The sequence below is a fragment of the Podarcis gaigeae genome (assembly GCF_964106915.1).
Source record: "Podarcis gaigeae genome assembly, chromosome: Z".
Taxonomy (NCBI): domain Eukaryota; kingdom Metazoa; phylum Chordata; class Lepidosauria; order Squamata; family Lacertidae; genus Podarcis; species Podarcis gaigeae.
In genome coordinates, this window is record NC_139691.1 from 30,899,236 (window position 1) to 30,915,503 (window position 16,268).

Below are 16,268 nucleotides of genomic sequence, written 5' to 3' on the forward strand. Positions count from 1 at the left end.
ACAGCTACACAGAGGTTGCCAACATATATGGGAGGGGGTAGACTATGGGCACATTTGGAAATAGGAGAAATTGTAAAGGGCATGGCAGCAAAATGGTCTCTGTGCCTTGCAAGTCACAAAATGGCTGCTATGAGGGCCTGCCCTGTGACAAAGGACAAGTCACTAGGAGTCACAAGAAGGAACTGAGCCCATCAGAGACCAAGCTATTCTTTGCTCATTAAAACACATAATGAAATAACCAACTTCCACTGATCACCCCCACCCCCACTGCAGCAGCCACACAAACAAGCCACCCCACATAAAAACAGCACACAAGACAAAACAACCCATTGCTCAGTGCTGCCCTGTCTCAGCCCACATCAGGAAAGCTGGGGATGTTCATACTGTCTTACAGAACACAATCGGGACCACAGTGAGAAATGTAGCCCTGTGTCCCCTTTCTGTGCTTCTGGTTCTGAAGCCCCACACATGTAAATTCCTTTTAAAAAAAACTTCACTAAGAACATAAGAAGAGCTCTGCTAAATCAGGTCAGTGGCCCATCTCATTCAGCAACCTGTTCTCAGGCCGACCAAACTGATGCTTACAGGAAGCCCAAATTCAACTCAGTGCTACTTGACTGCAAGGTTGGACCAAGATTGGACCAACCAAAATTGTGACTACAGTGGGAAGCAAAGCATGAAGGTACCCAACACTAGGGTGCTGTTCTAGATTCACATCCCCCAACCTGGCAATATGCAGGGAGGGACTTTCCAGTTCCTGTCATTCCCTCTTACCTTCTCTGTGCAGGTCAATCCCCACCATAACACTTTTCACTGCCCCCCCAGGCTGTCGCCCTCCTTTTTAAAGGCAGTTGGAGTTTCCAGTGCCTCTGGTAGATAGGCCCCCTTCTCTTCCAAAATGAAAGCCAGGAGCAACAAGGAGTTGTAGGGAACAACAATGTATTTTGTCCTCCACCCCATCCTACCTTTGAAATTTGTTCTCCAGTGCCAAAATGTAAAATTTAGCAGCTCAGTTGCAGATCTCATGCTTTGAATGCAGAAGGTCCTGGGTTCAATCACATTCAATCTCTGGCATCTTCATGTATGGCTACGAAAACCTCCATCTGAAACATCAATGAATTACTGCTAGTCAGTGTAGATCAGAAATAGCCAACATCATGCCCTCCATATGTTATGGGCTACAAATCCCAATATCCCTGACCCTTGGCCATGCTGACCATGGTTGATGGGACTTGGAACTCAACAACGTCTGGATAGGTTCCCCATCCCTGTTCTAAACCTGATCTAGGTCAGGTGCAAGGAAGCTTTGGTCCTCCACATGATCCCTGGCCATTGGCCATGCTTGCTAGGGCTGATGGAGGTTGTAGGTTCAGCAGCATCAGGAGGGTTAAAAGTTCCCCATGCCTGACTTATTGCATATATACAAAAGCAATTTATACAAGTTAACACATTAGCACGATTTAAAAAAATACTATTATATTATAATAGATAATGTATAAAATTGGAAAGTAAAACGAGGTAAATAATTTATGGACATGCATGAACAACATAGAACAAGGGAACGGGGGGAGGGGTGATGTCAGGGAATTCTAGTAGTCCCATGTTTTGGATTCAATATGGATTGTGTATACGTGTAGGTTTTTTAAAGGTTTTGATGTATGGTTTTTCTTTTTTATGTGATGTTTTGTTGTTGTAAAAATTGTGTGTGTGTGTGTGTGTGTTTTTCCCATGCTTGGCATAGGTGATCATCTAAACTTGGCCTGTCTATGTAATTCAAAACGTCTAGAGGGCACCAGGTTGGCTACTGGTGGGGTAGATTTAGATGGGTCAATGGTCAGATGGCACACGGCAACCTGTGTTCTAGTGCAACACAGTAGTATTGTGGCTCATGGTCTAGAAACTTAATGACAAGCATCAAATACCCTGACAGACATGCAATTTCTTCCACCTACCCCCAGTTTGAGTTTTTAAAGTCAGAAAGAGTTCTTAAAGTCAGGATAGTTTTTAAAGTCAGAAAGAGTTTTCAAAAAGTTTGGGGAGAAAAAATGATATTCTGGGTGCCTTTCCCCTCCTTCCTCCCCAGTGACTTTTTATTATATAATTATCAATAGATTACCACACCTAAGTTGTGACAGACGTATTTTTTAAGTATGACTGACTGATGGACAGACTGGGAATTGCTGAATTAATGGGCATATTTCAAACCTTGGCAGGACTGAGCAGTAATTACATCTGCTGAACCACTTGATAACTTTTTGGAAGTAGACCAGTAAAGCCATCGCTAGAGTTCTCAATTTTTAATATTTTAACTTAACTGGTTTTATAGCTTACTTCGAGTGCACAGTACAGAACACCCTAAACGCAGCTGTACAAACCGGTGCATGAAATGTCGAAATGCCTTTTGTAAGTCATTCATTTATCATTTCAGATTATTACTAGGCTAGTTCTTTGGGGAATTGTTTTGTCCAAAGGATTTCCAGTCTCTCTTTTTCCCTTCTCCACCTTTAGAAACTCAATCCTTTCTCCATCACCTCAAAATGTCTGGTGCCTTTTTCATGGTGGGGGGAGAAGGATGTCAATTCTTCTTTTGCAGCGAAATTGTTGGCATGTCAATTTAGAATTATATCACCCTGTTCTTCATGGTAAGCACTGTTGAATTCAGTGGGGCTTACCTTTGAGTAAACATAATAGGACTGTGCTGTAAGTCGGTCTTTCCCTTTTACTCTCTTTTCAAACACACCTGAAAGAAAATTCAGTTAAGAAATTTTATAAGGTGTTGATTGGAGTTTATGGGGGGAGAGTGTACTCAGTCCTAAACGGAGTAAAAACTTACTAACAGATGCCCACTTGACCGCTTTAATTGGCAGAATTGGCACTACTGCAGGTGCAGTATAATATAATACCCGTTCTGCATTTATCTTTTTGTAAACCGCTTTGAGGTATTTTTTGTTTTTACAATCAAGAGGTATATAAATTTAAATGAATGAATGATAAGTGGGCACACACACATACTGTACCAAATATAATTTTAAGAGAAAAGCAGCTTCCAGGCACCAAATTATCTCTGTGTGTGTGTGGCCCTTGCAGACCTCTATCCCTTTCCCCAAACTTAATGGGCATGTTAGTAAGGAGGGCTCACAACAGCCATCTCCATTAAGATCTAGATGTTGCAGGGAGTGTCCAGAGCTGTTAGGGGTCCATGGGAAGATGGAATTCTCATGGCTCCTAAAATCCCTAACATGCATACTTGGAGTAGGAAAGCTTTCACCCTCCATATATTGTTGACATACAACTCCAATCACCCCTGACCATTGGCCATTCTGACTGGGACTGACAGGAGTTGCAGTTTAGCAACATCTGAAGGGCCACAGGTTTCCCATCTCTTCTCTAGGGCCTCATAAGCCTGACCAGTGGTAGGGAGAATTTGATTCTGTTTGCATTTAAAGCACTTACCTGAATTTTGTGGTGCAGCTCTCCAACCGGTTTTTACAAAAAATGCATATATTACTCTTTTTCTTTCTTTATTTGCAGTCAACAGACCATTAAAACATTTTTGTGACAGTTGAAAGTTAGCAATTACAAATGATAACATTAATTTAAAAAGTGCACATGAAGCAGCTAAAAGCACAGAATTGAAATATTGGGCATATTAGGGGGGGAAATGTGCACAAAGGTGAACATTAGTGAAAATAACATACAAAAACACATTATATTAGGATAAACTGCTTGCAAAAATGCATACATTAGTGAAACTGCAGACAAAAATATGTTTATGAGGAGAAATCTTCACAAAAATGCTGAAGAATATTCATGAGGGCTTATAGAGAATATAATAAATTACTGCAGAAATGTGGAGAACTGAATTTAAGATTGGAAAAATGAGAAACTTGAGTTGACCAAAACTGATGAATCTATTTGTCCCTCCACAAAAATGACAAAGCTGCTATTATTTAATTCTTTAATTAATTCCATTTACTCTTTGCTTCCTATGAAATACCTTAAATGAATTTCACAATAACCATATCAGCAATAATAAAAAAAGAATTACACAATTTCATGTATACAAACAATGGACTGCATTCAATGTTAATCCTACTAAGAGTTGGCCCACTGAAATGAATGGACATGATTGATTAGTTCCCATTAATTTCAATGAGTCTACTCAGAATAGGATGTCACATACAACCCAGTTATAACTCTTTTTTAAAAAATTGTAGAACAATTTCAGATGTAAAAATAATGTCAACTTATCAATTTTTTTGTGAAGCACTTTGAGGTTTTATTAAAACCAGGTGGAATAAACGAATAGATAAAAATCCAAAGCAGGCTGGTTGTTTTCCTGAAGTCAAAAACAACTCAACTATTCAGCTAAAGAAAAGATCACCATTTATAGCCCCCAAACCTTTCTAAACATGAAGGTTGTAGCCACCCGGCAGAAGAAGGCTGTTTTAAGAAAAGGCCACGACAAGCCTCTGCAGTGGGTTATTTATTTATTTAGAACACATACTCCACTTCACTTCTCCATGAGGCTCTCAGAGAAACCTACAAAATATTATCACAATAAAATCACATTCAAGTTTGGTATCCATGACATAAAGAGTATGTTGTGCCTATGGTGCCAGGATTGTGCAGGTGGCATTTCCCCTCTGACCTGAGCCTCCTAAGGAACAGAGCCTGCTGGAGGGCTCTTCTGAGGCAAGAGAGTGGTGCTGAGCAGCTGAAACTCTCTCAGCCCATGATGGAGCCAAGCCAGCCGTTGTTGGTAGTTGCCAAGCGGCAGCTCCCGCTGGTGTCCTCTGGGGCAAGGCACAATTGCCTGGGCTCAGTTTTGAATGGATTCAGAGTGCAGACATAGTGCAAATATTTGCTTTATTTTTGCAAGCCGGTATTATTTGTTGTTGTTTCATTTTGCCACAGGAAACAAAAAAAATAGGTTTAAAGAACTTCCCATCCTTGGGCTGTTAGCATGCTCATGTGCGTGTGCGCGTGTGTGCGCACGCACACACCAGCTTCTGAGAATTCACCAGGCATGGACACTGAAGACATTATTGCTTTCAACTAGGGGATTCAATTTCCCCCTCCCCCTCCCTGAATTGTATAGCAACAAATCAAATGTCAAACGCAGATAGATGTAGTGGACAGTGTGAATTTCATTTAGACAGACCACACAATTTTAAAAATAGATAGAAGGAATCTGAAACCAAAGGAGAAAGTGCTGTCAGCCGATTGAACTTTAGATTGGTTTTTTGAAAACTTTTATTTCCCTCCTGTCCATCTCAAACTTTGAAACAAATTTGCATTTTACAAAGTCGCCTTCCCCTGGAAGATGTGAGTTTGAAGAACCAGTGATCGATACCTGGAGTGTGGGCGCCTGATTTTATGCCTTGAGTTCCTTTTCAGAACCTTCCCCGCCCCAGAAAACCTGGCTTCAAAAAGCAATTGAGGAATTTGTCCCAACAGATTTTTATGGTGGAAATGCGGCCGGTGTGAGGCGGCTATTCTCCTACACAGGGAAAGTCACACAGTTGTTGTGAGGATGAAAGGCTTGAGCTCCTATCCTAGGAGGAAAGGTGGAATATGAAGGAAATAAAAAGCCCAGGGGTCCCCAACATTTTGATGGCACCTTTGGAAACTGCCATGGGAACCCATTTCACAAAAGAAAAAACTGAAAATAAAACCCTCTTTAAAAAAATCCTAGTGAAGTGTCTTGACCAAAAGAATACAATAAAGGCAACTGCCCGCATTCCCCCAAAGCCAAAGAATTTTTTTTAAATGGGAGGGACGGTGGACCTTAAGCTGGCAACAAGGGGATGTCTGATGGTGCTATAGCGCCCACGAGCACCACACTGGGGACTCCAGTGCTGGCCATACTGCCACACCCCAACTCTGTATGGAGAGCCAAAGGATAGAAAAGGGGTGCCTAGCTACATTAAAAGGCGTCTTTTCAGAAGTGGGGCCAGTGGTGCACGGGGATGTCAGGAATAGGGCTGGTCCCATAATCCTCATCTCCCCTACAGACATTTGTTCTACATGTGGAAGGGGAGATCTGAAAACAACATTTGTAGTCAGCCTATAAAACAGTACTCTTAAGAGGTCATCTTCACCTTCTTTGAATGGATGGCATCTCTGTAATATGTATTGTTTCTTTCCATACAATTTCTGAAACCAGCTCAGCTGAACTTGTTTATCAGAGAAGGCTTCTGTTTCTGACTGAAATTTTATATGTAGTGTCCCTGTTGGCCTGCATTTCAGTTCCCTTTCCTCTTGGTTAGCATCTATCATTCAGACATCTGGAACGTGCCCAGGCACAGATCATCTTCTTAATTTACACACTGCATCCACTGTTTAGTAAATGACGTGGACCTCAACAAACTTAATTATGATAGAAAATGTGTTGTTCTTTTTCAAAGGCAACATAGAATCAGAGAACTGTAGAGTTGGAAGGGACCCTGAGGGTCATCTATTCCAACCCCCTGCAATGCAAGAATCTCAACTGAAGCATCCATGGCAGATGGCCATCCAGCCTCTGCTTAAAAACCCTCAATGAAGGAGAGTCCACCACCTTCTGAGGGAGTCCATTCCACTGCCAAACAGCTCTTATTGTCAGAAAGTTCTTCCTCATGTTTAGCCACCTTTGGTCAGAAAAAATATGAAGTCAGAGTTGCCTTTAGCATTAACTACAGATTGTTTGTGTATTTCTCTCTCTTGGTTTATCACTACAGTGGTACCTTGGGTTGCATACGCTTCAGGTTACATAGGTTACAGACTCCGCTAACCCAGAAATATTACCTCGGGTTAAGAACTTTGCTTCAGGATGAGAACAGAAATCTGCAGCAGCAGGAGGCCCCATTAGCTAAAGTGGTGCTTCAGGTTAAGAACAGTTTCAGGTTAAGAACGGACCTCCAGAACGAATTAAGTACTTAACCCGAGGTACCACTGTATAAAGAGTCAAGTGTGGGGTAGTGATTACAGTGTTGGACTAGAACCTGGGAGACTCAGATCCATGAAAATTTACTTGGTGACCTAGAGCCAGTCGCCATCTCTCAGCCTAGCCTACATCACAGGGTTGTTGTGAGGGGAAAACTATTTATGCTTTCCTGAGTTCTTTGGGAGAAAAGTGGCATATAAATGGAATAATAAGTAAACAAAATTGCAGCATAATCATTTCCCCAAAAGCCAAAACAAGTAAGGTTTTAACTCTGCATTGTTGGAGGAAGGGTGGTTTGTGCCTCTTTTTTTTTAAAAAAGTTACTGTGAAACAAAATGTGCTTAGCAAAATGTGATAGAGATCAAATTCTCAAACCCTTAAAACTTGCATTTGGTTCTGCCAACGTTATTTAAAAAGTTAGAAAACTTTGGCCACAATCCAGAACACATTTTGATTTTTGAATTTTCTTTAAGGAAATGGATATATTAATTTATGCAGACACCATATTGAGTGTTGTTTGTGAGCGTTTTATCTAGCTAACTTATGTAGACACAGTATAATTACATAATGGTACATGCAATTCACATATTCATTCTGAATAAAAGAAAAAGATTGACCCTTTTAGAAACCAGAATTAGTGGGCTCTTATATCACTTTAACAGGAGACCCATATTCCTACCACAGAGTTAACAATTCCCAGAAAGAACTATAGCAATTGCAGCTCTGTGGGGAGAATGGACAACAGTCTCCCCAAAACTCTCAGCTCACTTTATAAATTAACAGTTCCCAAGATTATTTGGGGAAAAGCTTAGGGTGGCAATTAACCTTCTCCTACTCAGAATAGACCTGTTGACATTAACGGATGTTGAGAAGGGAGTACAAAACTGGTGATTAAAGGAAAGGATTTGGTTCAACAAGACAGCTCTTTTATAGGGACTGAATCCTTCCCCTCTCACACACATTGTAAAGCAACGCCTGACTTTGCCATGTAATAGTTTAAAGAAGAAGGATGAGACCATATTTTACTTTTATTGTTAGGTGTACCCTTTTAAATGTGGGGTGTAAATCTAAAAACTGCAGTTGATGAAGCTACTTACCTATGCTATCATTCCTGAGGATAATCTCATTGGTGATGGGGGGAAGAGGTAACCCCACAAAAGAATGTCAAAAAATGTCTACAACCTGGTTCCCACCAGATGTTTTAGACTACAGCTTCCATCATTACTGATAACTGACCACTCTGGAGCTGATGGGAGTTGTAATCTAAAGCATGTGGAGAGTGCCAGGTGCGTGCAAGCTGACCTACAAGAACTCAACTTCCAAGGAAAATGAACTTTTTAATTCTAGAATGCAAAATGCATATTGTTTGCTTTGTGCTCATTAGTCCAAGTGTGTTTAATCTCTGGAACACTGGCCTTTCAGAAGATGCAAATTCGACCATGCTTTGAAATGCACCCTATTTCAGTCAATGTGAATTTGGGACAGTGAGTGCACAGTGTGTTAAATTTACGATGGAAGTGCTGACACAACTAACGCAAATATAGCAGCGCTGTTGAACACCGCTGTAATTATGCCACATTATATTAAAACATATGGTATAATTTAGCTTGGCATAAATGTATCTTTCTTTGTCACTGCATTGCTCATCATTTTTGAAAATTACAAATCTGTAATAGTAAAGGTAATTCATAGCTTAGCTGTGGTATTAAAATGATGGAGTGTTTCCCTTTTTGCTCAATCATTGATCTTTCAATTTTTTTGTTCTGTTTGATAGCATTAATCACATTTATTAGCCAAGTGCTTATCATAAAGAATGTTGAGTGTTTCTATGCTGTTACTTTCATCTTCAATTAAGATACATTTTTCCTCCTGCCACTGTCCCTTACGCACCAACAAAGTATTACTGATTCTAATTGAAAATCAAGTTAATGAATTCCTGGCAGTGTCAATAACCCAGACAGGCGCCTCCCCACCCCCACCCCTCACCTCCTTTGACCAATACAAAATCTAATCGAATGCTTTCATTGAAAAGGGAAAATAACGGAAAATACATTGATTAACATTAACATAATACTTTGCTCTCTAGAAAATTATTGTGGCACATTGGCACAGGACCGAGTGCATGGGCAAAATTAATAATGCATTCCTTAATTAGCATTTCAGGTTTTTTAATCCTTTTTTTAGGGGGGAGCCCAGATTAGAAAATTGGGGAGGTTTGGGTTGGCAGAAAATGGTTTAGTAGTCAGGTGGAGTGACCAGTTTGAGTGTCTTTGCCTTGTAACAGGAAATGCACATGCCCTGGTACATGGAACAAGATGTGCCACGTAGAACAGGGCAGTCCACTTCACACACACAACATTCTGCACCAGGCTTATCTGAAATAATTCCTTATGCTGGTCTATGACTGTAATAAAGATGTGAATTGGAAATAATTCCAACAAAAACAGAATTCTCTGACCTATACAACATTCAGCCAATGGGTACACATTTGTGTTGTCTTTAGATTTTTCTAAATCTTCTTCTAGTTGTGCAGAAGGGCCATCAACTATTAATGGTGTTGCAAGGGACAGCTTGGCCCTGACTTCCAGGCAAATTCTCTTCAGCTGCCCACTCTGAGATGTGCTTGTTTACTTGAAGAGCTGAAAAGATTCCATGCTCTGTGCATTATATACCAGAGATGGGGAGCCTCTGATTCTCTATATGATGTTGGACTCCAACTCTAATCAGTCACAACTAGCCAATACAATGGTCAGAGATTATGGAAACTGTGGTCCAACAACATCTGGAGACACTGGCACCCACTATAGGGGGCCCTGGGTGCCTGGGCACCCACACCACAGGGCTCTGACTTCTGAGGTGATGTCCGAGGTCCTGCAAAACCTCTGACACAACTTTTGGTAGAAACCAGAAGTCACATCAGAAGTCTTCAGGGCCTCAGAAGTGCCTCTGTGAAGTGCCTATGTAACATGACATTACAACGTCATGATATCACAATATGTCACAGGTGCCATTGGGCACCCATAATCTGAGGCCAAAGTTGGCACCCCTGTGGAGAGTCACTGGTTCCCCATTTCCTGTTATACAGCATAGGCTTTTTCCACATACAGTAATTGGGAATTCTGGATGGTGGATTTCTTGGTCAGAGCTCATATATTCTGTATGTATGTAGTCTTTAATCAGTCCTTTGGTCATATTTGTGGAAATCAGGGACATGGACAGAGGGTGCAGTCAATCTTCTCCATCATTATTTTTTTTCCATTTCCAAGGGTATGTCACATGCACAAGTCTAGAATCCATTATGCAGGAACTTCATTTAGCCATTGTCCCTGAACATCTTATTCCTGTGCTATACTGTAAAAAAAACACACACCGAACCCCCCCCCCCCATAACTTACACCTATTACAAGGGAAAGAGAAACCACAGCCTTTCAGTGCTGTTTGATGGAACTTTATTTTGTAATCCAGTATGTTGAATGTTCAATTCTATATATCAGCAGCAGGCAATAATATATGGATGTTGCTAGATCTTTCTTCTCCTTACAGATGGGCTTTCTCTTTTCTTCTGCCCGATTGTATCTTAGTAAACTCTTGACCTCACAGACGTCCTGTGTTGGGGTTATATTTGTGTCCTTTCTTTTGTTTGTTTTATGTATTGTTGTTTTCCCCCCACCTTAATGCATAATTGAACATTTCATCTAATTAACTATTATTATTTTTAAAAAAATCTTCCTGTCAGGGTAGGGAAGAAATCTTTTCATGACCCTTTGCCAGCGATGAAAAATAATTGCTCAAAACCCAATCTTTGCACACTCTTTTCCAGGTGGAAGTGAATCTTCATGGGATAAAGAGAAACTTCAGTCACCCATCCCACCGGGATCCCATCACGGGGTCAGCCATGCGACTCTGGCAGGGCAGCCAAGTCTGGGAAGTGCTCATCCTCTCAGCCCTCTGCAGCAAAACCATCTGCTCACAAACAGTATGTATGATGGTATCCCCTTTTCACCCTCCACATGGCCATGAGAAGTGTGGGAGGAAAGCTGAAAACATTAAAAAGCTGGGCTGAAAAATCCTACCGCACTTTCATCCCTTGCAAAAGTGTTCAGAGATACTTAGAAACTTTTTGAGGGCCAAGTGGATTCTAAGAATTGTCAGGATGGTGTTCTTAAATACAAGGCATTTACACCATCAGGAAAACCTTAATACTGCTTCAGGTGACCAATGTGGCTGCTCTCAACAGCCCAGTCATCATTCCAGGAGCATAATTTCCCTGGGTTGTGGAGGCTGGTTCTTTAGGGCAAATGGCCCAACCATTCTCAGTCTTTATTCTTTCTAGCCCACCTGTCTGCCTTTCTGCTTACAACAAATCCAGAGGGTAGGAGATGAGGTGAAGGTAGAATGTGTTGACTCAACCTGCCTTTGGCTCTGGCTCCACCTACTGTTGAGCTCCATTCTTTCTGCCCTTTCTGCAATGTGTACTAGCCACCACTGTCCTTGGAAATCATCTGTCTTTTTTTGTTAAAGGAAAGGTAAGAACCTTGACTGTCCCTTATTTAAAGGTGAGACCACAATTAAGAAAATGTTAGAATTCACCCACCCCATTAATCCAATCTTTGGGGGTGTTATTAGGACCAGGGCTATAACTTGTAGTCCTAGATCTTTCATGAGTTACACTGAAATCTAAACAAAAAAAATTCCTTCCAGTAGCACCTTAAAGACCAACTTAGTTGGTCTTTAAGGTGCTACTGGAAGGAATTTTTTTTGTTTTGACTATGGCAGACCAACACGGCTACCTATCTGTAACTGAAATCTAAGCACTTTTGCTTGGGTTTGTTTACTTTTTGTGTGTGTGCAAACAAATGGGAAGTGGACAACAAACAACATTTTATTGGGACATTTGGTTTTTGAAATAAAGCTGGAAAGAATGATTCCTTGTTATACAAGTTTCTTTGGTAATTCTGCCAAACTTAGTGGTTTGAAATCATTGGAAAATACAGCCTCTTTCTTTCCTGGTGCACAAAAGAATATTTTGTCCAGGCAGGAGAAGAAAAAGAATGTAGATAGGTTGCATGCCAGATCGACAAGGAGGAAAAGAGTTGTGAAAAAGTGACAGCAAATGAATGAGGGAGAAATAAGATCTGCATTGTAATGTTTTAATTTGTGTTCCAAAATTTTAAAGGTAGGTTTATGCAATTTACTTAGGATACATATCTTTGTGGATATGTGATGCATACATACAAAGTATCTTGATTATCACCCCCAACGTTAGTTGAACACACTGAGCAGTTTGCACTGGTTCTTATAATAACGCATTCTCTGGTCCCCTGTTTGGCTAAAAGATAGACCCTAGACTTCTTGTGTCGCACTGAATAACAGTAGCTAAGTTCTATATACTGCTAAATTTCATCTTCTGTTCTGAGGAGTTCAACACATTTGCCATATCTAGTATCTTTTCAAGGTCTGCAAATGAAATTTCTTTCCTTCCTTTCAGATTATTTCACTATTTTTATTATTGTTGTTGATCACCCTGTTGTCTTGCTGATCACTCAGCAGTCTTCCGCAAGACAATTCAAGGGTTTATTGAATATCGGGCATTATGTCTGATTTGTGAACATGAGATGCATTTCCTTCACACCCCCTTTTGAAAGCACTTGATGTATTGTCCCTTAAAACTGGCAATGTGCTGTTAAATTCCGTTTGTAGTTTGCATTTAGTTTGCATGTCAATTGGACTCTAAGTAGGCACGCAACTCAGTGCGGACAGATGGTGTCTGGGAGGGTTGAAAACTCCATGGAGTATGAGGAAAGATTACCAGACTGCTGTGGGGGGCATCAATGAGGAAACAAAGACTTACGTTTGTATGAGCTTGGTGGGTTGGGTGAGGTTGTAGAACTGCTTAAAGAAAAGAGATGTCACACACACTGTTCCACAGCCCATCTAAGTGACCAATTAAATTTATTTATTTATTTAGCATTTTCTGTTAACATTTCTAAACTGGCAACCTCTCAGCAGTGTACAATAAAATCAACGAAACACCAGAAAATCATAAAATGCAGAGCAAATGACCAACACTGAATCAGATTAATTTGTGTTTAAATTCAGATCCAGCCCTATCTTCAAAGATTGTGGTGCACATAACATTTAAATAGATTAACGTACTGAAAAAATAAATATAAAAATGGTTGGGTCGGGGCTAAAGATGGATGTGTAATACATCCCTGTCCATCTCTAGCACAAAATTTCTTCTCGGGATTTTTTTTTTTAAAAAAGGTCTTGCATAACTGCTACTCCTGTGAGGGACAGTGGAAATTATTTCACGTCTGTGCTTGGAAGTGGTGGTGAGAGGGCTGGTGCTCCAACATCTACAGTGGCTTCCTTTTGTCTTCCAAGTACAATCACACCTTCTGGTTTTGCTTTACTCAGCCCTTTAATGCATTGAGTCCATATGACAAGCACAGTCTGTACTAGGAATGGGGAACCTCTGGCCCTCCAGATGTTGCTGGATGACAACTTCCATCATCCCTGACCACAAATTATTTTGGATAGGACTGGTGGAGTCCAACAACATCAGGAGGGGTGCAGGTTCCCCATCCTTTATATACAACAGGAATTGAGAACATTCTGCCCTCCAGTTGTTGTTGGATTCCAGTTCCTGTCAGGGGCAACCAACATAGGATGATGTGACTTGTAGTCCAGCAATATCTGGAAGGCCACAGGTTCCTCATCGCTGGTTTAAGCAAAGAGCCTTCTCTGTAGTGGCACCCACCCTGAAAATACCCTCCCATCAGATGTCAAGGAGATAAATAATTATACAACTTATGGAAGACATCTGAAGGCAGCCCTGTATTGGGAAATTTTAAATGTTTAATGTTGTATTTGTTGGAAGCCGCCCAGAGTGGCTGGGCCAACCCAGCCAGGTGGGTGGGGTACAAATAATAAAATTATTAGTATGATTAATTATAAATAAGCCTCAGGCTGTCAGATTCCCCACACATATTTCTTTTTCACACATGAGAGGAGGAGAGGAAAAAGCTAAGCCTTAAAAGTAAGTTGCCAATCCAACCACAGTTAACTAACAGAAACCCAGATCAAACTGCAGTATGATGTCCTAGATATTCTAAGGTTAAAATGCACATTTCCTTTCCCCTTGTATCGCATGAGCAGGAAGAAAAGGGTGTGTTGAAGCCCAAAGCGTAGGAGGCAGGGGGGATGATCTCAAGATTCATTTCAGTTGATACCTGAATAATGATTTTGTGTCACCTTCATCAAGAAGTCTGGGGCTGAAGGGAGTTGTGCCCCTAAACATCTGGAGGGCACCAGGTTGGTGAAAGCTGATTTGGATTAATGTGAATGAGCCTGGAGATCACCCCTTCCCTTAATAGTTATTAAAATGTGTTTGCCCTGTTTTCCATCTGTGTAGGACCATAAAGGTAGCTAAAAATGCCCTCAGCCACAAAAACACTTTAAAAGTTCATAATAAGTTCATAATAATTATAAATTTGAAAACAAGCCATCCCATCAGTAAAACTTAACAGGAAGAGCAACCAATGCTTTGCTGGTCAGTTATACAATGAATCATTTTGACTGAATAATTTTTTCCACTGACATGTTCTTGCAGCTGCATATTTTTAACCTGGGTTATACACCTGAGTTGTCTGTGTTTCTGGTCTTTTGTAATTACCATTTATGTCAGTGTTTTATGCCCAGGTTCACTCTGCTTAAAATATTATCTCCATCTTTGTTAAGAAAGCTTTGCCCCTTGAAAATGCCATCTGTTTGCAGTGTGGATTTGTTTATTTCAACGTCTATTCCTCACCTTTCCCCAAGGGAAAGAGCTCTGTGTTTCAGAGTGTCTGTTTGGCTCCCTCTCTATCTGGTTTGGGACTCCAGGTCAAGATGTTACATACTTTTGACATGGATGGGAAGTAATGATTGGTCTTAATCATTTTAGGTTATCTTAAATCATTTTTTAAAAACACAATATTTTATTAATGATATGTGTCAAGTGGTGGCTAAATTGGGACTAGTGCAATGGTAAGCAGGGGGGTCAACAGTTGGTGGAGCCAGAGATGACAAGGAGCCATCCCCTAACTGGTTGCAGGTAAGAAGGCAGGCAGATGAGGGCTTGTCAAGGGGAGTCCAAATGGACCAACGTCTATATGATTAACAGATGGAAAAAGAATGGGCATCATTCCATACCTCCTTTTCAGCACCTCAAAGAAAAAGCCACAGATCTCTATATCTTTCTGGTCTCTCTGTGTTCCCTCACTTTCTTCTCTTCTTCTTCATCCTCTTCCTCCATCTCCTCCAGTGCAGACAGAAAAAACTTCCAACATTTTAAAAGTGCCCTGTGGCTCTATGTAGCTTCCCGTCCCCATCTGTTTATTTGTAACATCCACAGATACCACAAATTTTCTTATTACCCCACCTGCAATTTGCTGGGGAAAAGATCTGATAGATTATTAATTCCATGGAACAGTTGCAGTCTTGAGTAAAATGTCAGATTATTAAGGAATGAAAAAAATAACAATATTTAACTGAGCCTGTTTTCCCCCCCACAGGAATAGATCTGCCTTTTATGATGATGCCCCACCCACTTCTCCCAGTTGGCCTACCTCCTGCTTCGGTGGCAATGGCTATGAATCAGATGAACCATCTCAACACTATAGCTAACATGGCAGCTGCAGCTCAGATGCACAGTCCTCTTTCAAGAGCAGGAGCTTCAGTTATAAAGGTAAGGCTCCAAGGTTAGTTACACGATCAACATAATCACATGGTGCAGCTCTTGTTGCAATATACCCTGGCAGCAAGAAGGGAGGACCTCATATTTACAAGCTCTTTTCCACACAGAGAAAATAAATACAGAAAAACTGGGTTTTCTCCTGAGATGATCTGTTTCTAGTTCAAGGGGAATGTCTCTCAGGTCAGCAAGGTTTAGGGGAGTGACTTGTCATGCATAGGTAATGTGCTCTGCAAATCATACAGCTCAGGGAAGTAGGAAGTGAAGTTCCAAAGTCCTAAGAGTTATTACACATATATGAACCCTAAACAGCAAAAATTGGAGCAATTGGAAAATGATAGAAACAATGAATGGAGTCATCTCAAGTACTTAGAGCACAGTGGTAATTACTGAGACCTTCCTTCAGCCTTCATGGGTTTGTGTGTGTGTGTGTGTGTGCGCGCGCGCGCGCGCGCGCACTAATTATGGTGGAGCCAACAGTTCCTGAGAGCAGCCTTCTCCTCTCCCCTGCCCCATATAATGCCTGGAATAGAGATCCATGGCATTGTTGAAAACAAAAATGGCAGACTCCAGAATCAAGAGTGTTGTTGTTAAACGACAGCC

The 16,268-nt window shown here is 40.9% G+C and overlaps 1 protein-coding gene across 10 annotated transcripts in view; it reads left to right on the forward strand.

The window, feature by feature from the left end:
- Positions 1-16,268, forward strand: part of DACH2 (dachshund family transcription factor 2) — a 324,778-nt gene that overhangs the window by 238,355 nt on the left and 70,155 nt on the right. For all 10 annotated transcript variants that reach the window (XM_083722213.1, XM_083722211.1, XM_083722204.1 and 7 more), the window contains 2 exons: positions 10,749-10,904; positions 15,487-15,659. In XM_083722213.1, coding sequence (XP_083578339.1) covers positions 10,749-10,904; positions 15,487-15,659 — 329 coding nt within the window. The remainder of the gene's footprint in view (positions 1-10,748; positions 10,905-15,486; positions 15,660-16,268) is intronic.